This window comes from Notothenia rossii (assembly GCF_949606895.1).
Source record: "Notothenia rossii genome assembly, chromosome: 3".
Classification (NCBI taxonomy): domain Eukaryota; kingdom Metazoa; phylum Chordata; class Actinopteri; order Perciformes; family Nototheniidae; genus Notothenia; species Notothenia rossii.
The window spans coordinates 1023132-1047155 of record NC_136901.1 but is presented as its reverse complement, the minus strand read 5'-3'; the positions used below and the strand labels follow the sequence as shown (position 1 = coordinate 1047155).

The window sequence follows — 24024 nt, the reverse complement described above, 5'->3', positions numbered from 1 at the left end:
CAGCGTTTGATAACAGAGAACCAGCGTCTGATAACAGAGAACCAGCGTCTGAACCAGCGTTTGATAGCAGAGAACCAGCGTCTGATAACAGAGCGTCTGATAACAGAGAACCAGCGTCTGAACCAGCGTCTGATAACAGAGAACCAGCGTCTGATAGCAGAGAACCAGCGTCTGATAACAGAGAACCAGCGTCTGATAGCAGAGAACCAGCGTCTGATAGCAGAGAACCAGCGTCTGATAGCAGAGAACCAGCGTCTGATAATAGAGAACCAGCGTCTGATAACAGAGAACCAGCGTCTGATAGCAGAGAACCAGCGTCTGATAACAGAGAACCGGCGTCTGATAACAGAGAACCGGCGTCTGATAGCAGAGAACCAGCGTCTGATAACAGAGAACCAGCATCTGATAGCAGAGAACCAGCGTCTGATAACAGAGAACCAGCGTCTGATAACAGAGAACCAGCATCTGATAACAGAGAACCAGCGTCTGATAACAGAGAACCAGCGTCTGATAACAGAGAACCAGCGTCTGATAACAGAGAACCAGCATCTGATAACAGAGAACCAGCGTCTGATAGCAGAGAACCAGCGTCTGATAACAGAGAACCAGCGTCTGAACCAGCGTTTGATAACAGAGAACCAGCGTCTGATAACAGAGAACCAGCGTCTGATAACAGAGAACCAGCGTCTGATAACAGAGAACCAGCATCTGATAACAGAGAACCAGCGTCTGATAACAGAGAACCAGCGTCTGATAACAGAGAACCAGCGTCTGATAACAGAGAACCAGCATCTGATAACAGAGAACCAGCGTCTGATAGCAGAGAACCAGCGTCTGATAACAGAGAACCAGCGTCTGAACCAGCGTTTGATAACAGAGAACCAGCGTCTGATAACAGAGAACCAGCGTCTGATAACAGAGAACCAGCGTCTGATAACAGAGAACCAGCGTCTGATAACAGAGAACCAGCGTCTGATAACAGAGAACCAGCGTCTGATAACAGAGAACCAGCGTCTGATAACAGAGAACCAGCATCTGATAACAGAGAACCAGCGTCTGATAGCAGAGAACCAGCGTCTGATAACAGAGAACCAGCATCTGAACCAGCGTCTGATAACAGAGAACCAGCGTCTGATAACAGAGAACCAGCATCTGATAGCAGAGAACCAGCGTCTGATAGCAGAGAACCAGCGTCTGATAACAGAGAACCAGCGTCTGATAACAGAGAACCAGCGTCTGAACCAGCGTTTGATAACAGAGAACCAGCGTCTGATAACAGAGAACCAGCGTCTGAACCAGCGTCTGATAACAGAGAACCAGCGTCTGATAACAGAGAACCAGCGTCTGAACCAGCGTTTGATAACAGAGAACCAGCTTCTGATAACAGAGAACCAGCGTCTGATAACAGAGAACCAGCGTCTGAACCAGCGTTTGATAACAGAGAACCAGCGTCTGATAACAGAGAACCAGCGTCTGAACCAGCGTTTGATAGCAGAGAACCAGCGTCTGATAACAGAGCGTCTGATAACAGAGAACCAGCGTCTGAACCAGCGTCTGATAACAGAGAACCAGCGTCTGATAGCAGAGAACCAGCGTCTGATAACAGAGAACCAGCGTCTGATAGCAGAGAACCAGCGTCTGATAGCAGAGAACCAGCGTCTGATAGCAGAGAACCAGCGTCTGATAGCAGAGAACCAGCGTCTGATAACAGAGAACCAGCTTCTGATAGCAGAGAACCAGCGTCTGATAACAGAGAACCAGCATCTGATAACAGAGAACCAGCGTCTGATAACAGAGAACCAGCGTCTGAACCAGCGTTTGATAACAGAGAACCAGCGTCTGATAACAGAGAACCAGCGTCTGATAACAGAGAACCAGCGTCTGAACCAGCGTCTGATAACAGAGAACCAGCGTCTGATAACAGAGAACCAGCGTCTGAACCAGCGTTTGATAACAGAGAACCAGCGTCTGATAACAGAGAACCAGCGTCTGATAACAGAGAACCAGCGTCTGAACCAGCGTTTGATAGCAGAGAACCAGCGTCTGATAGCAGAGAACCAGCGTCTGATAACAGAGCGTCTGATAACAGAGAACCAGCGTCTGAACCAGCGTCTGATAACAGAGAACCAGCGTCTGATAGCAGAGAACCAGCGTCTGATAACAGAGAACCAGCGTCTGACAACAGAGAACCAGCGTCTGATAGCAGAGAACCAGCGTCTGATAGCAGAGAACCAGCGTCTGATAGCAGAGAACCAGCGTCTGATAGCAGAGAACCAGCGTCTGATAACAGAGAACCAGCGTCTGACAACAGAGAACCAGCGTCTGATAACAGAGAACCAGCGTCTGACAACAGAGAACCAGCTTCTGATAACAGAGAACCAGCGTCTGATAACAGAGAACCAGCGTCTGATAACAGAGAACCAGTGTCTGATAGCAGAGAACCAGCGTCTGATAACAGAGAACCAGCATCTGATAACAGAGAACCGGCGTCTGATAGCAGAGAACCAGCGTCTGATAGCAGAGAACCAGCGTCTGATAGCAGAGAACCAGCGTCTGATAGCAGAGAACCAGCGTCTGATAGCAGAGAACCAGCGTCTGATAACAGAGAACCAGCTTCTGATAACAGAGAACCAGCGTCTGATAACAGAGAACCAGCGTTTGATAACAGAGAACCAGCGTCTGATAGCAGAGAACCAGCGTCTGATAGCAGAGAACCAGCGTCTGATAACAGAGATCCAGCATCAGACAACAGAGAACCAGCTTCTGATAACAGAGAACCAGCGTCTGATAACAGAGAACCAGCGTCTGATAGCAGAGAACCAGCGTCTGATAATAGAGAACCAGCGTCTGACAACAGAGAACCAGCTTCTGATAACAGAGAACCAGCGTCTGATAACAGAGAACCAGCGTCTGATAGCAGAGAACCAGCGTCTGATAACAGAGAACCGGCGTCTGATAACAGAGAACCGGCGTCTGATAGCAGAGAACCAGCGTCTGATAACAGAGAACCAGCGTCTGATAGCAGAGAACCAGCGTCTGATAACAGAGAACCAGCTTCTGATAACAGAGAACCAGCGTCTGATAACAGAGAACCAGCGTCTGATAACAGAGAACCAGCGTCTGATAGCAGAGAACCAGCGTCTGATAACAGAGAACCAGCTTCTGATAACAGAGAACCAGCGTCTGATAGCAGAGAACCAGCGTCTGATAACAGAGAACCAGCGTCTGATAGCAGAGAACCAGCGTCTGATAACAGAGAACCAGCGTCTGAACCAGCGTCTGATAACAGAGAACCAGCGTCTGAACCAGCGTCTGATAACAGAGAACCAGCGTCTGAACCAGCGTTTGATAGCAGAGAACCAGCGTCTGATAGCAGAGAACCAGCGTCTGATAACAGAGAACCAGCGTCTGATAGCAGAGAACCAGCGTCTGATAACAGAGAACCAGCGTCTGACAACAGAGAACCAGCGTCTGATAGCAGAGAACCAGCGTCTGATAACAGAGAACCAGCGTCTGATAGCAGAGAACCAGCGTCTGATAGCAGAGAACCAACGTCCTATAGCAGAGAACCAGCGTCTGATAGCAGAGAACCAGCGTCTGATAACAGAGAACCAGCATCTGATAACAGAGAACCAGCTTCTGATAACAGAGAACCAGCGTCTGATAGCAGAGAACCAGCGTCTGATAACAGAGAACCAGCGTCTGATAACAGAGAACCAGCGTCTGATAGCAGAGAACCAGCGTCTGATAACAGAGAACCAGCGTCTGATAGCAGAGAACCAGCGTCTGATAACAGAGAACCAGCGTCTGATAACAGAGAACCAGCGTCTGATAACAGAGAACCAGCGTCTGATAGCAGAGAACCAGCGTCTGATAACAGAGAACCAGCGTCTGACAACAGAGAACCAGCTTCTGATAACAGAGAACCAGCGTCTGATAACAGAGAACCAGCTTCTGAACCAGCGTCTGATAACAGAGAACCAGCTTCTGAACCAGCGTCTGATAACAGAGAACCAGCGTCTGATAACAGAGAACCAGCTTCTGATAACAGAGAACCCAGCGTCTGATAACAGAGAACCAGCGTCTGATAACAGAGAACCAGCGTCTGATAACAGAGAACCGGCCTAAATGACATTTTTACTGTCGACTCTGTCATTCTAAGGGTTATGTAACAAAATGCCGATCTTCCATTACTTAGTTATTCCACTCCGGTCTCAATATGTTTTATATTTCTTTTTTTCTCTCTTGTTTTTCATAATTTGATTTGAACAGAATTTGAATTTTAAATATTCCTAAGTAACTTAAATGTACATATACATGCCATGTTTTAGCTGCTTTACTTTTCATTTGCAATCCCAGGATCTATCTTCCTCAGCATCCTGTCTGGATATCTTTGCCAATACCTCATGGGAACAGAGTTTACGCTGGACAGCCATTTGTAGTCTTTTCTTTTCTCTTTGAAGTCTTATTGTATGTTTTTGTAGTTTTCTGTCTCTGTTATTGTCCATAGTTTGGTTTCAGATATATTCCCCTCTCTCCTGTAACTCGGTGTTCTCCCACGGCTCCACATGAACTGACCTCACATTAAGTGACTGAATTGCCTCTAAATGTTACGTTCAGTCATTACTGTTATTACACTAATGATTTAAACATGAATGGTTACATTTTGAAGGAGCATATGGGTAAATGTTTGTCTGATCCGCACCGCCCGTGACCTCTGACCCCTCCGAGCTGAGACGTTTATTTCCCTGCAGATGGATTAATAATACCATTATCACGTTAACTGTGAGAAGCAGACGCCAGAAGGACTGTGGGAAGTTTCCAGGGATGCAAAACATTAGGGAGTAGAGGCAACAAGAAAACTCTAAAAACACGACATTTAACAAGTAAAAAATACTTAGTAAATACAAACATTTGTAGGGAAAATTAGACAATTAAAGATACACAAAGAAATAAAAAATATGTAACTAAGAACGAGATATAAGAGATAGCTTTGGTGAAATAATAAATATAGAAATGAGCAATGAATGTACAGTTAAAAGATGTTAAAGATTCCTTAAACAACAGCAAATCTTAAAAAGTCATTTGACATGAAGGTGAAACTGTGTGTATTTGCCTGTGAGTCTGAACTCAGGGGAAATTAATCACACGGCTCGGGGAGGCGCTCACGTCACGGGAGCGCGCCCAGCTGTTTCCCTGACAACCACACCGCATGTTTATGTTGTTTTACGTGACGTGACGTGCGTGGTTTCCGGTAACGAGGCGGAAGTGAATAGAGGAGAGGCTCGCGCTGCTCACCTGTCGACAGGTGAAGAGAAAACAGAGGAAAGGAAGGAAAGAGGAGGAAAACAGCAGAGAGCAGTAAGTTCACTGAAAACACAGACACCGTTTCACCTGTTGGTCTGTTCACCTGTTGGTCTGTTCATCTGTTGGTCTGTTTACCTGTTCGCCTGTTTACCTGTTCGCCTGTTCGTCTGGCTCTACCTGAGCAGAGGAGGGAGAAGTACTCAAATCTTGTACTTGAACCCTGAACTAGAGTAGAAGTACCCAGTAAACGGAAATACTCAAGTAAAGTACAAGTACCTCAGAATGTATTTAAGTACAGTACTTGAGTAAATTATTCCCCTCTGCTCTGGTGTTTCTGGTTCTTCTGGTTCTTCTGGTTCTTCTGGTTCTCCAGGTTCTCCAGCTGATATCAAAGGGTTTCCCCTGAGAAACAGCTCATGGTATCTCTGCTCAGGTGTTCTGTAGACAGGTGGTTCCTCAGGTGAGAGAGGAGGCGGTTCTGCTCGGTTTTAAGGTTCTGGTGGACTTTTAGAGTAGAAGATACATCACGCTACAGGAGTTAGTCAAAACAATACCAGGTGGGTGGTAGGGCTGCTCAATTAATCGCAATTAGGATTATGGCTTGCAACAATTTTTGCCATAATCGAGCAGCCCTAGCGGGTGGTGCTCTGCCATACTGGTTTCTGTCAGGTATTGAACACGCTTCATGGAACCTCAGCTGTGGCTAACCGCTAACAGTGTCAGCTCTCCAGTCTCCACACATATTGGTGGTTCTCAGTGTAGCCTCTTCAGGACACAGTCTGTACAGATGTTCTGGTCATGTTTGAGTCCTGGTTCTGTTACAGGAGGTTCTACTGACACTTACCAATGTGTGTTAGAGCTATTTCAACTATGTGGTCTCATCAGACTGTGTTTATGTAAACAAACGCACATTCAATATTAAAGTAATATATTTCATTGAATGTGCTGTTGAAAAACTGACTAGAGCCTCTTCAAAGACCAACAGAATCTCCTTATAGTCAACTAGAACGTCCTTTTGGACCTGCAGTAATGTATATATTTTTCTTTAGAACCTCCTTAACTTTGACTAGAACCTTTTCAAACACCAACAGAAACTTTGCATGGACTACTCAATTACAAAGTCCTAGAAACTCCTTAAAAAACCCAAAGACGTCCAAACAGACCATCAGAAGCTCCTCATAGACTAATGGTTATTAGAAAGACCTCAGAACATACTTAAAGATGACCAGAAACTCTTAGAACCCCCTGAAACACAAACAGAACCCCCTGTAACACCAACAGAACCCCCTGAAACACTAACGGAACCCCCTGAAACATCAACGGAACCCCCTGTAACACCAACGGAACCCCCTGAAACACCAACGGAACCCCCTGTAACACTAACGGAACCCCCTGTAACACTAACGGAACCCCCTGAAACACTAACGGAACCCCCTGAAACACCAACAGAACCCCCTGAAACACCAACAGAACCCCCTGAAACACCAACGGAACCCCCTGTAACACCAACAGAACCCCCTGAAACATCAACGGAACCCCCTGAAACACCAACAGAACCCCCTGAAACACCAACGGAACCCCCTGTAACACTAACGGAACCCCCTGTAACACCAACAGAACCCCCTAAAACACTAACGGAACCCCCTGTAACACTAACGGAACCCCCTGTAACACTAACGGAACCCCCTGTAACACTAACGGAACCCCCTGAAACTCCAACGGAACCCCCTGAAACACCAACGAAACCCCCTGAAACACTAACGGAACCCCCTGTAACACTAACGGAACCCCCTGTAACACGAGCGGAACCCCCTGTAACACCAGCAGAACCCCCTGTAACACCAGCAGAACCCCCTGTAACACAAACAGAACCCCCTGTAACACCAACGGAACCCCCTGTAACACCAACGGAACCCCCTGTAACATCAACAGAACCCCCTGTAACACAAACAGAACCCCCTGTAACACAAACAGAACCCCCTGTAACACAAAAAGAACCCCCTGTAACACCAGCAGAACCCCCTGTAACACCAACGGAACCCCCTGAAACACCAGCAGAACCTCCTGAAACACTCACTGAACAGAATGAACTCCTGAAACACCAGAATAACCTCCTAGAACCTCCTTTAACACCAGCAGAACCTCCTGAAACACTCACTGAACAGAATGAACTCCTGAAACACCAGCAGAACCTCCTAGAACCTCCTGTAACACCAGCAGAACCTCCTGAAACACTCACAGAAAAGAATGAACTCCTGAAACACCAGCTGAACCAACAGAACCACCTGGAACACCAGCTGAACCAGCAGAACACCAGCAGAACCCCCTGGAACACCAGCAGAACCCCCTAGAACCTCCTGAAACACCAGCTGAACCAGCAGAACCCCCTAGAACACCAACAGAACCAGCAGAACCTCCCAGTTAGCCCATTAGCTCGATGGTATGTGCCGTCAGACACCGGTCTGCCAACTTGCCTCTCAGCACATTCCTGACAGATGACGACACGCCAACAACCAGCTGATCACACAGAGCCAGAGGAGACTTTAGGAGATCAGGAGAACCCAGTTGAACAGGAACCACTCCTGAAAGGGAAAGGACATTTACTGGAAGCATTTCATCTCATTTTATAAATGATTTTAAAGAAGAAATAGCAAATGATATACATTTTTTTTAAAGCAGAACATTCATTATTAGTTTGAATTGCAGTCCAATATGTTCACATGTATTTGCTATTATTATTCAAATGTATTTATTAAACAAAATAATGTGAAATACAAAATAGTAATCGACCAATTTCTTTACACACAATTATGTATGTTTGTTTGAGGGAACTTTAGACAGGAACCACAGCTTTATGGTTCCTCTGTACGTCCCGCTCAGAGTTAGTCTGCCTCCACAAGCAGAGCCTCGGAGCTTCTGTAAACGTTAGCTGATCTTTGGGCACAGATTCAGATGAGATTAGATGAATATAACACCAACAAGGAGCTCTTTGAGGGGCTCTGACTTCCCCCTTTGTGCCGCAGTCAGGTTCACAGAGTGACGGGGGGTCAAAGAGTGAAGTGTTTTACACAGCGTGTCATTGGTGGGAAATCCTAAAGTGTTCATATCTTTCTACTGATTACACACTGGCTGCAAACAAGTGTGGCATAATACATCATGGTAATATTAATATACAACAATTAAATGGAGGAAAAATAATAATAAATATGGAATGAAAAATAATAATTGAAAAGTAAAAAAAGAAAAATAACAAAAGGAAGAATACAAAAATAATCTGAGAAAATTACATTTAAACCTAAAATGAATAATTGATATTAAAAATAAAAGGATCCATCTGTGTGCCCGGGGGGCGGTGTGTGTGTGTGTGTGTGTGTGTGTGTGTGTGTGTGTGTGTGTGTGTGTGTGTGTGTGTGTGTGTGTGTGTGTGTGTGTGTGTGTGTGTGTGTGTGTGTGTGTGTGTGTGTGTGTGTGTGTGTGTGTGTGTGTGTGTGTGTGTGTGTGTGTGTGTGTGTGTGTGTGTGTGTGTGTGTGTGTGTGTGTGTGTGTGTGTGTGTGTGTGTGTGTGTGTGTGTTATTTAGTGTTTGTGTGTGTGTGTGTGTGTGTGTGTGTGTGTTATTTAGTGTTTCAGTGTGTGTGTGTTATTGTGTGTTTCAGTGAATAACCCCATCCCGTCCAACCTGAAGTCGGAGGCCAAGAAAGCGGCGAAGATCCTGAGAGATTTCACGGAGATCTCAAACCGAACTGGGCTGACGGACCGACTCATCCCCCGTGAGGAACACACCGTGTGGGGGGGGGGGGACATATTGGTTTATTGAGCCTCTAAATGTTGAATGTGTTTCAGCTCATGTGATAGCGAAGGCGGAGGGCCTCGCCATCATCTCCGTCATCAAGGCCGGCTTCATGATCACGGCCCGGGGGGGCAGCGGCATCGTGATCGCCAGGCTGGGGGACAGACGTAAGGACTCATGTTTACTCTGTTTCCTTCTCTGTTTCCTACTCTGTTTCCGACTGTTTCCTACTCTGTTTCCTTCTCTGTTTCCTACTCTGTTTCCGACTGTTTCCTACTCTGTTTCCTACTCTGTTTCCTACTCTGTTTCCTTCTCTGTTTCATACTCTGCTTCCTACTCTGTTTCCTTCTCTGTTTCCTACTCTGTTTCCGACTGTTTCCTACTCTGTTTCCTACTCTGTTTCCTACTCTGTTTCCTTCTCTGTTTCATACTCTGTTTCCTACTGTTTCCTACTCTGTTTCCTTCTATGTTTCATACTCTGTTTCCTACTGTTTCCTACTCTGTTTCCTTCTATGTTTCCTACTCTGCTTCCTACTCTGTTTCCTACTCTGTTTCCTACTCTGTTTCCTTCTCTGTTTCATACTCTGTTTCCTACTGTTTCCTACTCTGTTTCCTTCTATGTTTCCTACTCTGCTTCCTACTATTTCCTTCTCTGTTTCCTACTCTGTTTCCTACTCTGTTTCCTTCTCTGTTTCCTACTCTGTTTCCTACTATTTCCTTCTCTGTTTCCTACTCTGTTTCCTTCTCTGTTTCCTACTCTGTTTCCTACTATTTCCTTCTCTGTTTCCTACTCTGTTTCCTACTCTGTTTCCTACTCTGTTTCCTTCTCTGTTTCATACTCTGCTTCCAACTGTTTCCTACTCTGTTTCCTACTCTGCTTCCTACTGTTTCCTTCTCTGTTTCCTACTCTGTTTCCTACTGTTTCCTTCTCTGTTTCCTACTCTGTTTCCTACTGTTTCCTACTCTGTTTCCTACTCTGTTTCCTTCTCTGTTTCATTCTCTGCTTACCACTCTGTTTCCTTCTCTGTTTCCTTCTCTGTTTCCTACTCTGTTTCCTTCTCTGTTTCCCACTCTGCTTCCTACTCTGCTTCCTACTCTGTTTCCTACTCTGTTTCCTACTCTGTTTCCTTCTCTGTTTTCTACTCTTCTTCCTTCTCTGTTTCCTAATCTGCTTCCTATTCTGCTTCCTACTCTGTTTCCTTCTCTGTTTCCTACTCTGTTTCCTACTATTTCCTTCTCTGTTTCCTACTCTGTTTCCTACTCTGTTTCCTTCTCTGTTTCACACTCTGCTTCCTACTGTTTCCTACTCTGTTTCCTACTCTGTTTCCTACTCTGTTTCCTACTGTTTCCTACTCTGTTTCCTACTCTGTTTCCTTCTCTGTTTCATACTCTGCTTCCAACTGTTTCCTACTCTGTTTCCTACTCTGTTTCCTACTCTGTTTCCTACTCTGTTTCCTACTCTGTTTCCTACTGTTTCCTTCTCTGTTTCCTACTCTGTTTCCTACTGTTTCCTTCTCTGTTTCCTACTCTGTTTCCTACTGTTTCCTACTCTGTTTCCTTCTCTGTTTCCTTCTCTGTTTCATTCTCTGCTTACCACTCTGTTTCCTTCTCTGTTTCCTACTCTGTTTCCTACTCTGTTTCCTTCTCTGTTTCCTTCTCTGTTTCCCACTCTGCTTCCTACTCTGTTTCCTACTCTGTTTCCTACTCTGTTTCCTACTCTGTTTCCTTCTCTGTTTTCTACTCTTCTTCCTTCTCTGTTTCCTAATCTGCTTCCTATTCTGCTTCCTACTCTGTTTCCTACACTGCTTCCTACTCTGTTTCCTAATCTGCTTCCTCCTCTATTTCCTTCTCTGTTTCCTACTCTGTTTCCTACTCGGTTTCCTTCACTGCTTCCTCCTCTGCTTCCTCATGTTGTTACTCCTGCTTCCTACTCTGCTTCCACTGCTTCCTCCTCTGTTTTCTACTCCTGCTTCCTCTGCTTCCTCCTGTTGTTACTCCTGCTTCCTACTCAGCTTCCTACTCTGCTTCCTCTGCTTCCTACTCTGTTACCTACTCTGTTTCCTCCATTGCTTCCTCCTGCTTCCTCATGTTCTTCCTCCTGCTTCCTCTGCTTCCTCCTCTGCTTCCTACACTGCTTCCTATGCTTCCTTCACTGCTTCCTACACTTTTTCCTCCACTGTTTCTATCACTGTTTCCTCCGGTGTTTCCTCTGTTGTTTCATCCTCTCCTTCCCTGTTTCCTCCACTGTTTCCTACTTTGCGTCCCACTCTGTTTCCTCTCCGGCTTCCTCCTCTCCTTCCCTGTTTCTTCTCTTGTTTCATCCCTTGTTCCCATGCTCCCTTTTTGTTTCTCCCTCTCTCGTTGAACTAGTTTTAAAGGTCTGTGACATCAGGTGATATCAGGTGTGACCAGGTGTGACCAGGTGTGATCAGGTGATATCAGGTGTGACCAGGTGTGACCAGGTGTGATCAGGTGATATCAGGTGTGATCAGGTGATATCAGGTTTGACCAGGTGATATCAGGTGTGATCAGGTGATATCAGGTGTGATCAGGTGATATCAGGTGTGACCAGGTGATATCAGGTGTGATCAGGTGATATAAGGTGATATCAGGTGTGATCAGGTGATATCAGGTGATATAAGGTGATATCAGGTGTGATCAGGTGATATCAGGTGTGATCAGGTGATATCAGGTGATATCAGGTGATATCAGGTGTGACCAGGTTTGACCAGGTGATATCAGGTGATATCAGGTGATATCAGGTGATATCAGGTGATATCAGGTGATATCAGGTGATATCAGGTGATATCAGGTGTGATCAGGTGATATCAGGTGTGACCAGGTGAGATCAGGTGTGATCAGGTGATATCAGGTGATATCAGGTGTGATCAGGTGATATCAGGTGTGACCAGGTGAGATCAGGTGAGATCAGGTGATATCAGGTGATATCAGGTGTGATCAGGTGTGATCAGGTGATATCAGGTGTGATCAGGTGTGATCAGGTGATATCAGGTGTGATCAGGTGATATCAGGTGTGATCAGGTGATATAAGGTGATATCAGGTGTGATCAGGTGATATCAGGTGTGATCAGGTGTGATCAGGTGATATCAGGTGTGATCAGGTGAGATCAGGTGTGATCAGGTGTGATCAGGTGTGATCAGGTGATATCAGGTGTGATCAGGTGATATCAGGTGTGATCAGGTGATATAAGGTGATATCAGGTGATATAAGGTGATATCAGGTGTGATCAGGTGATATCAGGTGTGATCAGGTGATATCAGGTGTGACCAGGTGAGATCAGGTGATATCAGGTGATATCAGGTGTGATCAGGTGATATCAGGTGAGATCAGTTGTGATCAGGTGAGATCAGGTGTGATCAGGTGAGATCAGGTGTGATCAGGTGTGATCAGGTGTGATCAGGTGAGATCAGGTGTGATCAGGTGAGATCAGGTGTGATCAGGTGTGATCAGGTGTGATCAGGTGAGATCAGGTGTGATCAGGTGATATCAGGTGTGATCAGGTGTGATCAGGTGAGATCAGGTGTGATCAGGTGTGACCAGGTGTGATCAGGTGATATCAGTTGTGATCAGGTGAGATCAGGTGTGATCAGGTGAGATCAGGTGTGATCAGGTGTGATCAGGTGTGATCAGGTGAGATCAGGTGTGATCAGGTGTGACCAGGTGTGACCAGGTGTGATCAGGTGATATCAGGTGTGATCAGGTGTGACCAGGTGAGATCAGGTGTGATCAGGTGAGATCAGGTGTGATCAGGTGATATCAGGTCAGTGCATGACATTAAGGATTTTGCCCTGTGGGCCATCTAAGCTAATTTACAGATGGCCCTGAGCCCAATAGAGATTGCCCTGAAAAATGCGTGCGGACGAAATGCCACGAAGGGTTTGGGGGGCCTCCCCTAGAACATTTAGATTTTTGCAGGTCTTAGATGCTGTCTGGTGCATTCTCTAGACTGAATTATAAGATGAACCACCACAATATTATATTTTACAATTTCAATTTTATTCTTCATTTCACTTGTTTGTTTGTTCTTGTTTGTGTCTGCTCTCTTGGATGTCCTGCATAGCTATAAGAAATACTTAAGTTGTTGTTCAAGACACACAAGAAGGTCAAGAAGGCATTTGCCTTCATCAGATGGAAAAAAGTAGAAAACATTACATTCAGTTGTAACTGCCAAGACAAACATTATTTACACTATTATGGCTCCTGTTAAAGATGTTTGTAATGTTATCTACTGTGAGTTGGTCGAATGAATGCCTCCTCATCCGGTAGCTGACCCGGAAAAGACCCGAGCAGCAGTCGAGAGGAGCCGAGCGCATCCGCGAAGCATACAAAATGGCGACGTCAGAGTTCCCGGGTTATGGTTAGAAAGGATCCGTCTTGTGTAAATAGGACGTCACGTTCTCGTTGTAACTCTCGTTGTAATCGGAGCGGCTCGGAAACACATCTCCAGCAGTAACATGATGCAACATACACATTAATGCAGCAGCAATATTAATAGAGAAACATCTGACATAATAGTGAAACACTGAAAGGGAACATTTTATTGCACCAGGAGCTATCTTGGGACTTTTACTGCGACAACGTTGACTTGCCTGTGAATAAAAAATAAACCATAGTGTTGGTGATCTACAGTGTTGTCATTCTTCTTTGAACAGCAAGACCGCTAACACCCTATTTCAACAATCACACTCCCTGTCATTGACATCATTAATAGATAGTTTAGCTTCTCACCATCATTTGCTGTGGCCAACTGATGTTAACGATCGTAACTGAAAGGCTGCCTGACAAATGTAAACATTCAGCCACGTGACATTCAGCCAAACTCTCGCGAGAGTTTTACACAAGACGGATCCTTTCTAGCCATAACCGAGTTCCCGTTAGCCGGCAAAATCTAAATCTCTTCGGTCACAATAATTTCCCTTTAGCACAATACTGCTTCAGTTGCGCCACTTATGTGACAGACAAGAAGAGTATGTGACAGACAAGAATAGTCAATTCTAATGTCTAACACTTAATATGGAGAAAGAGATGTCCTGTATGGGTTGATTGTGCGTTGATCTGTTGGTAATGCCTCGGGGTTCCGGTGGGCATTTAAATAAATGCATAATGCTGCGCTATACTTTGTGGCCTTACCCAGTTGCATAGCGACACTTATTGTTTAGGTGTCTTTTAATAAGCAGGTAGTCATATCATTAGCTAGAACTAGCTGGATCTGATCGATATGGACATAAACGAGAGTGAAGTCTAATCTGATGGGAGAGAGAGATCAGCTGCTGCTGACGAGTCCACACGCAGCTCTGCATGATCACATGCAGCGGTGAGCGGACAAAACACACTTCAGGTTAGAATATCACACGTAGCTATTTTAATGACCTCTCAAACTACCGTAACTAGTTATAGATATGTTTAGTTTTACTGTCGGGTCACTCATTACTGGATCCGCGAGCTGCATGATACTGGCATAATAGATTGCCCGATCGGGCAACCATCAGGTGAGGCTTCATGGCCCGAGCTAAATACTAGATGGCCCCGGGCCATCGGGCAGTCCTTAATGTCGAGCCCTGCAGGTGAGATCAGGTGATATCAGGTGTGATCAGGTGATATCAGGTGTGATCAGGTGATATCAGGTGTGATCAGGTGTGACCAGGTGATATCAGGTGTGATCAGGTGATATCAGGTGATATCATGTGTGATCAGGTGATATCAGGTGTGATCAGGTGATATCAGGTGTGATCAGGTGATATCAGGTGATATCATGTGTGATCAGGTGATATCAGGTGAGATCAGGTGATATCAGGTGTGATCAGGTGTGACCAGGTGATATCAGGTGTGATCAGGTGATATCAGGTGATATCATGTGTGATCAGGTGATATCAGGTGTGATCAGGTGATATCAGGTGTGATCAGGTGTGACCAGGTGATATCAGGTGATATCAGGTGTGACCAGGTGATATCAGGTGTGACCAGGTGATATCAGGTGTGACCAGGTGTGACCAGGTGATATCAGGTGTGATCAGGTGATATCAGGTGTGATCAGGTGTGACCAGGTGATATCAGGTGTGATCAGGTGTGACCAGGTGATATCAGGTGTGATCAAGTGATATCAGGTGTGACCAGGTGATATCAGGTGTGATCAGGTGTGACCAGGTGATATCAGGTGTGACCAGGTGATATCAGGTGTGACCAGGTGTGACCAGGTGATATCAGGTGTGATCAGGTGATATCAGGTGTGATCAGGTGTGACCAGGTGATATCAGGTGTGATCAGGTGTGACCAGGTGATATCAGGTGTGATCAAGTGATATCAGGTGTGACCAGGTGATATCAGGTGTGATCAGGTGTGACCAGGTGATATCAGGTGTGATCAGGTGTGACCAGGTGATATCAGGTGTTACCAGGTGTGACCAGGTGTGATCAGGTGTGATCAGGTGTGACCAGGTGATATCAGGTGTGACCAGGTGATATCAGGTGTGATCAGGTGTGACCAGGTGATATCAGGTGTTACCAGGTGTGATCAGGTGTGACCAGGTGATATCAGGTGTTACCAGGTGTGACCAGGTGTGATCAGGTGTGACCAGGTGATATCAGGTGTGACCAGGTGATATCAGGTGTGATCAGGTGTGACCAGGTGATATCAGGTGTGACCAGGTGTGATCAGGTGAACTTGAGGCCAGCCCTAATGAGATGATAAACACTTTAATAAAAAACAGTTAGTTGTCACGTCTGCAGTGTTTCAGCCTCTGGTCTCTGATGGGATTCCTCCTCTTGTTTTCCGACATCTTATCTTGTACTTTGGTGAAACCCAGCTGCCCCCCCCCCCCCCCCCCCAGTTACCCCCCAGCTGCAGTCATCTGATGAGTATTATTACCCATTGTTTGTCTCCGAGCCAAAATCAAAGCGAAGACGATCAGATGTCCCTCTGTGGTTTCAGATCTCTGAGCAGTTGATTCCTGATTACACCAGTCTCTACTGGTACCTGTCTGTCTCTACTGTGACCTGTCTGTCTCTACTGGACCTGTCTGTCTCTACTGTGACCTGTCTATCTCTACTGTGACCTGTCTGTCTCTACTGTGACCTGTCTGTCTCTACTGTGACCTGTCTGTCTCTATTGTGACCTGTCTGTCTCTACTGGACCTGTCTGTCTCTACTGTGACCTGTCTATCTCTACTGTGACCTGTCTGTCTCTACTGTGACCTGTCTGTCTCTACTGTGACCTGTCTATCTCTACTGTGACCTGTCTATCTCTACTGTGACCTGTCTGTCTCTACTGTGACCTGTCTGTCTCTATTGTGACCTGTCTGTCTCTACTGTGACCTGTCTGTCTCTACTGGACCTGTCTGTCTCTACTGTGACCTGTCTGTCTCTACTGTGACCTGTCTGTCTCTACTGGACCTGTCTGTCTCTACTGGTACCTGTCTGTCTCTACTGTGAGCTGTCTGTCTCTACTGTGAGCTGTCTGTCTCTACTGTGACCTGTCTGTCTCTACTGTGACCTGTCTGTCTCTACTGGTACCTGTCTGTCTCTACTGTGACCTGTCTGTCTCTACTGTGACCTGTCTGTCTCTACTGGACCTGTCTGTCTCTACTGTGACCTGTCTGTCTCTACTGGGACCTGTCTGTCTCTACTGGGACCTGTCTGTCTCTACTGGACCTGTCTGTCTCTACTGGGACCTGTCTGTCTCTACTGGACCTGCCTGTCTCTACTGGGAGCTGTCTGTCTCTACCTGTCTGTCTCTACTGGGACCTCTCTGTCTCTACTGTGACATGTCTCCATGCTTTAATGTTCAAAAAGCTCTTTATTTTTCATTTGTCTCATACTGCCTCTTTCCCCCCTCTGTCTGAAACCAGAGCCCAGTCTGATCTGATTGGTTAGCTGGCCAGCTCTGTTGGAGCACTAGCCAATAGGAGCGCCAGTGTTCTGTCACTATATCTGTTTTCCTGTTTGTTTCCAGGTTGGTCGGCTCCGTCCGCCATCGGCATCGCCGGCCTGGGCGGAGGCTTCGAGATCGGGGTGGAGGTGAGTCAAATGATGTTTTATGTTGCAGGTGTGATTACCTGTTGCAGGTGTGTTTACCTGTTGCAGGTGTGTTTACCTGTTGACCTGTTGCAGGTGTGTTTACTTGTTGCAGGTGTGTTTACCTGTTGCAGGTGTGTTTACTTGTTGCAGGTGTGATTACCTGTTGCAGGTGTGTTGACCTGTTGCAGGTGTGTTACCTGTTGCAGGTGTGTTGACCTGTTGCAGGTGTGTTGACCTGTTGACCTGTTGCAGGTGTGTTGACCTGTTGCAGGTGTGTTGACCTGTTGACCTGTTGCAGGTGTGTTGACCTGTTGCAGGTGTGTTGACCTGTTGCAGGTGTGTTGACCTGTTGCAGGTGTGTTGACCTGTTGACCTGTTGCAGGTGTGTTGACCTGTTGCAGGTGTGTTGACCTGTTGCAGGTGTGTTGACCTGTTGACCTGTTGCAGGTGTGTTGACCTGTTGCAGGTGTGTTGACCTGTTGCAGGTGTGTTGACCTGTTGCAGGTGTGATGACCTGTTGCAGGTGTGTTGACCTGTTGCAGGTGTGATGACCTGTTGACCTGTTGCAAGTGTGTTGACCTGTTGCAGGTGTGATGACCTGTTGCAGGTGTGTTGACCTGTTGACCTGTTGCAGGTGTGCTGACCTGTTGCAGGTGTGATGACCTGTTGCAGGTGTGTTGACCTGTTGACCTGTTGCAGGTGTGTTACCTGTTGCAGGTGTGATGACCTGTTGCAGGTGTGTTGACCTGTTGACCTGTTGCAGGTGTTACCTGTTGCAGGTGTGTTGACCTGTTGACCTGTTGCAGGTGTGTTGACCTGTTGCAGGTGTGTTGACCTGTTGCAGGTGTGATGACCTGTTGCAGGTGTGTTGACCTGTTGCAGGTGTGTTGACCTGTTGCAGGTGTGTTACCTGTTGCAAGTGTGTTGACCTGTTGCAGGTGTGTTGACCTGTTGACCTGTTGCAGGTGTGTTGACCTGTTGCAGGTGTGTTACCTGTTGCAAGTGTGTTGACCTGTTGCAGGTGTGTTGACCTGTTGCAGGTGTGTTACCTGTTGCAGGTGTGTTGACCTGTAGCAGGTGTGTTGCAGTTTTGTGTACCTGTTGACCTGTTGTAACACCTGTGTTTCTCCACCCCCCCCCCCCCCCCCCTCCCCAGGTGTCGGACCTGGTGATCATCCTGAATCAGCGCCGAGCCGTGGACGCATTCACGAAGGGGGGGAACCTGACGCTTGGGGGGAACTGCACGGTGGCCGTGGGTCCGATCGGAAGGTGAGACACCTGTGGTTTATCTACCTGTGGTTTATCTACCTGAGGATTTATGAGGCGTTCAATGACAGGCGCTGCGAGGCCTGCAGCAGAACAAGTGTTCCAGTCAGACATGATTAATGTGCAGAGATCATTTTAGAAGGACTTCAGAGTTGCTCAGAAGCAGGTAAACTGGTGTGTGTGTGTGTGTGTGTGTGTGTGTGTGTGTGTGTGTGTGTGTGTGTGTGTGTGTGTGTGTGTGTGTGTGTGTGTGTGTGTGTGTGTGTGTGTGTGTGTGTGTGTGTGTGTGTGTGTGTGTGTGTGTGTGTGTGTGTGTGTGTGTGTGTGTGTGTGTGTGTGTGTGTGTGTGTGTGTGGCCAGGTGTTCCTCTCATCCTCTGATACCTCAATGTGCAGCAGACAGAGAGAGTTAATTATAATGTTAGTGGTGATAATATGTCTACTTCCAAGAAGTCATTATGCAAACACGAGGCTGCAGGAATGTCAGCAGTAAATATATTAATATATATTTACATGGATTTATTTATGACTTTATTTACTGGCCCTCTTCCTACTGTCTGTAACAGTCACCTTCACCTGTGATGTGTTCAGGAACGTGGAGGCGGACGTGTCGATCCGCAGCCCGGCGGCCGTGTTTACGTACTGTCGGTCCAGAGGTCTGTTCGCTGGCATCTCTCTTGAGGGGTCCGGCCTGATCGAACGCAAAGACACCAACCGCAAGTACGATCAATGAACTACCTGTGAAGAATATGGAGGGCGGTGAGGCTGGTGAGGCTGGTGAGGCTGGTGAGGCTGGTGAGGCTGGTGAGGGTGGTGAGGCTGGTGAGGCTGGTGAGATGATGAGGCTGGTGAGGCTGGTGAGGCTGGTGAGGCTGGTGAGGCTGGTGAGGCTGGTGAGGCTGGTGAGGCTGGTGAGGGTGATGAGGCTGATGAGGCTGGTGAGGCTGGTGAGGGTGATGAGGCTGGTGAGGGTGGTGAGGCTGGTGAGGCTGGTGAGGCTGGTGAGGCTGATGAGGCTGGTGAGGGTGATGAGGCTGGTGAGGCTGGTGAGGCTGGTGAGGCTGATGAGGCTGGTGAGGCTGGTGAGGCTGGTGAGGCTGGTGAGGCTGGTGAGGCTGGTGAGGCTGATGAGGCTGGTGAGGGTGGTGAGGCTGTTGAGGCTGGTGAGGCTGGTGAGGGTGGTGAGGCTGGTGAGGGTGGTGAGGCTGATGAGGCTGATGAGGCTGGTGAGGCTGGTGAGGCTGGTGAGGGTGGTGAGGGTGATGAGGCTGGTGAGGGTGGTAAGGGTGATGAGGCTGATGAGGCTGATGAGGCTGATGAGGCTGGTGAGGCTGGTGAGGGTGATGAGGCTGATGAGGCTGATGAGGCTGGTGAGGCTGGTGAGGCTGGTGAGGGTGGTGAGGGTGATGAGGCTGGTGAGGGTGGTAAGGGTGATGAGGCTGCTGAGGCTGGTGAGTGTGGTGAGGCTGGTGAGGGTGCTGAGGCTGTTGAGGTCGTGTGGCTGGTGAGGGTGGTGAGGGTGATGAGGCTGGTGAGGGTGGTAAGGGTGATGAGGCTGCTGAGGCTGGTGAGTGTGGTGAGGCTGGTGAGGGTGCTGAGGCTGTTGAGGTCGTGTGGCTGGTGAGGGTGCTGAGGGTGGTGAGGGTGGTGTGGCTGGTGAGGGTGCTGAGGCTGGTGAGGGTGCTGAGGCTGGGTAGGGTGCTGAGGGATTTTGGTTGAAGGATCAAACAGTCAACGCAGTGGATTTAAAGAGGGGCACATGGAGGCAGGAGTTCCAGATTATTGTTTTTATTGTAATTTGTTGATTCTTGTTTGTCTTAATTGTTGTCTGGTTGATCTGGTAGGAAAGTAAAACACATCTTAGTTAGTTCAAACAACAGATTATATTCCAGCAAAGCAGTAATCTTTTAACATAATTATATGTAATCTAAACGGTACAGAAAATAGGGAGATAAACGACTCAAGCTGCTACGAGATACAATGCAAAGGACATGAAAAGGTACTGGTTATTTACTCAGACAAACAATTGGTTCTGAGGAGTGGCGTGAGGCCAGCTTCTGTGTTCATGGGGGAGAGGGTTAGCATCAGGTGAGCTGCATCAGCTGAGCTGCCTTTACAGGTCAGCTGGGAGCTGGAGGAGGGAGGGAGGAGTGGGATTTTCCACAACCTGCTCGCTAACCTTCATTTCAAGTATTGTTGTATTTTATTTATTTGAGTATTTCTGTGCTTCAGGTTCTACGGACGGGAAATCCGCGCGTCGGCCATTTTGAACGGTGACGTAGAGCCGCCGCCCGAATGCTACGATCTCTACCACATCCTGGACGAATACACCGACGCCTACACCGCCGACTGGACCAGCAAGAACATGCGTCCCAAGGTAAACAACGCCCTTTACACCGACTTCATACAAAAGCTAATCCCGTACACTCTTTGCCTAAAATCAGTTCCGTCATTTGTGTTTTTCGACATAAACATGGGCCTGAACCGAGGAGTGTTTAAAGAGCGGGAGGTCTTTATCGGGACTTCGACTTAACTTTGACGTAACTTTCCTCTCTTTCTTTAGTCATCTGGTCCTCCATCCAGACCTTCAGGTCCACCTCAGCAAAGACCGTCATCCGGATACCAACAACAACAAACAGGCGGATACCAACAACCAGGCGGATACCAACAACAACAACCAGGCGGATACCAACAACAACCAGCCGGATACCAACAACTACAACAACCGGCCAGATACCAACAACAACCATCAGCCGGATACCACCACCAACAACAACAACAACAACAACAACCAGCCGGATACCAACAACAACAACAACCGGCCAGATACCAACAACAACCACCAGCCGGATACCAGCAACAACAACAACAACCAGCCGCATACCAACAACAACAACCAGCCGCATACCAACAACAACAATCAGCCGGATACCAACAACAACAACAACCAGCCGGATACCAACAACAAGCAGCTGCATACCAGCCGCCTCCAGCCACCACGGATAAAAACGCCCTGTACCCGAGCATCCCGGAGACTTCAGGTGAGTTTTAACTTTGTCCATCTTCACTCTGAAACACTGCTTCATCCTCGTTTCCTTTTCATACCTCCTTGTTGCCTTCCCCACTACATACTCTCCTTTACTATCACCTCCTTTCCTTCTTTGCTTGTGTTCTCTCACTACCTCCTTATTTCCTTGATTTACTCCTTCTTTCCGACCTTTCCTTCTCCTTTACCTCTTTCCTTCTCCCTTACCTCTTTCCTTCTCCCTGCAGTTTAATAGGTGATTTAGTTTTGAAGCTGTGGCACCCTCTTGTGGTCACAACCTGCAGCTACACACTGCCTTTCAAATATTTATGCAAAGGTCTGATCATATAAGATTTCTATAAGTAGGGAAAGAATATTATTACAAAAGTAATCAAGAACAACAAGAACTCCTTTATTGTGTATTTTTCCTGATTTATCTGTCTGGAAATCTCATTTTAATAACCCTTATTTTCTGTTTTAGGCCCGTTTGCCTCCAGAAACCCAACAAACAACGGTACGTTTCTCATATAAAAAACTAACATTGATATCATCATGTTACGGTATTTAATAGAGAACTACTGTAAGACAGAAAACATTAAAAAAAGTGAAAAATATGTAATCAATGTTTTTATTTATTTGTATTATTGTTGTTGTTGTTGTTATAACGATTATTATTATTATTATTATTTGTATTAAAGTAATTTCTAATGATTTATTTCGTAGTTTAAATCAATTTGTTTATATGTTTTCTTCGAAATACATTTTCTTGTTTATTTTCCCGGTCCAGGAGGGGGAGGAGCTAGTGGAGAGCTCGTTGTCACGGCCACGCACCCGTTCACAGGGCAACAGCCCGGCGACCTGAGCTTCGTCCCCGGCGACAGCATCACCGTGGTTACCAAGACCGAGTCGCAGTACGATTGGTGGGAGGGTCGTCATAGTGACGGGCGCGTAGGCATCTTTCCTGCCAACTTCGTGGCGTTCTGAGTCTACGGCGAGCCGGAGGGACACACTTCAGAGCGGTTAGATTAAAGATTAGAGAAGAAATAACAAGACATCTGAGAATATTTAAATATAAACACAGAACATGTTGGTTTTCAGGTAAATGTATTCAAATAATTATAATAAATGTAATATTGACTGAAACTATCCTGGGATGGTGAGAGTCATATAGTGCATATATAAAATCATCATTTTATTTTAATAACATTTATTTCAGGATTAACACGTTTTAATCAAATTTAAAGAAAATGTCGTCATATTTTTTTCAATTATATTTCCAAAATCTGTCTTTCCTTAAAAGTTAATAAAATGAAGAAATATTTATAATTTTCTGATTCAACCGGAAAAACTCTTGTCCTTTCAAAATAAAACAAAAGAAAGAAACTAATTTGATATTTTAGAAAAACAATACACTTTTTATATTTCACTAAAATACTTTAAATAAAAGCACATCTTCACTTTGAATTGACTTACATTTGAACACCACCCTAAACTTTATTCATAATGATTACAGGTTGACTTCCTGTTCTTGCCCTTCAAAATAAAACCAAGAAGACAATAGGAAACCTGTTTGAGGACAAACTAAAGAACTGAAAACACTAAACACTTTAAAGAAAAGCACACTTTGAATTGACTTCAGGGATCTAAAGTCACATGATCTTGTATTTCTGGGTGAATATTTGTTAACTTGTACGATAGCAGTGTTCGGGTTCTGTTACAGCCGGAGGGATGTGGAATACCTTGGACATTTTTTATCTGTTTACAGTTTATTTAAAACTACGATAAAAGTGTAGTTTGATTAAAATGATGATCACTTGTTGGAGTTTGGATCGAATGCCTTAATAATTCTACATTTACATAGAAAGAAGAGAGACGGTGCTGCTTGTTTATTTTGCCAAAGAAAAACTGAAATAAAATATAAAGAAATATTGCTTTGCTTTTCATTGTGGTTTCGCATCTTTGATTATTTGTATTTATTTGAGTAATACTTCCATCTCATTTAGCAGTTTTTATAGGTTCAACAATGATATCTAGAATGATTTAATTCAATCAGATTAATAATCTAAAAATGAATAATGTAGATGTTAAAGGCTGCAGTTCTTGTGTTGTCCTGCAGAGGGCGGCAGCTGCTTCTTTATGCTCCAGTGTTCCACATTGATGTCACTATGTTCCGGGAGTAAACAAAGAAGTCCAATGGAGGCATTTAAAAAAAACACATAATAATAATAATAAACACATTTTATTTTAATCAAGTAGGAAAAATTCATTTAATTTTATAAAATGTTTATTTTCAAAACATCAAAAAAGGTGAGAAGTTCAGTCATCCGGGAGGGACTCGGAGTTGAACCGCTCCTCCTTCGCGTCGAAAGGAGCCAGTTGAGGTGGTTTGGGCACCTAGTTAGGATGCCACCTGGGCGCCTCCCTAGGGAGGTGTTCCAGGCACGTCAGGCTGGGAAGAGACCAAGGGGTAGACCTAGAACCAGGTGGAGGGATTATATCTCTTCTCTGGCCTGGGAGCGCCTTGGGACCCCCCAGTCAGAGCTGGTTGATGTGGCCAGGGAAAGGAACGTTTGGGGCTCTCCGCTGGAACTGCTACCCCCGCGA

At 46.1% G+C, this 24024-nt stretch overlaps 1 protein-coding gene across 1 annotated transcript; it reads left to right on the top strand.

The window, feature by feature from the left end:
• The first annotated feature begins 5241 nt into the window (after positions 1-5241).
• Positions 5242-23348, top strand: LOC307031172 (SH3 domain-containing YSC84-like protein 1). Its single transcript, XM_079668032.1, has 10 exons — positions 5242-5361; positions 8963-9076; positions 9150-9263; positions 17066-17130; positions 18287-18399; positions 18987-19115; positions 20628-20772; positions 20959-21436; positions 21902-21934; positions 22208-23348. Coding segments are annotated over exons 1-10 (1389 nt in total). The 5' UTR covers positions 5242-5360; the 3' UTR covers positions 22405-23348.
• Positions 23349-24024: the final 676 nt, after the last annotated feature.

Coding starts and splice junctions, on each gene's coding strand:
- LOC307031172 (XM_079668032.1), top strand. Junction 9,077..9,149: donor GACGGACCGACTCATCCCCC/GTGAGGAACACA, acceptor AATGTGTTTCAG/CTCATGTGATAGCGAAGGCG. Junction 9,264..17,065: donor CGCCAGGCTGGGGGACAGAC/GTAAGGACTCAT, acceptor GTTTGTTTCCAG/GTTGGTCGGCTCCGTCCGCC.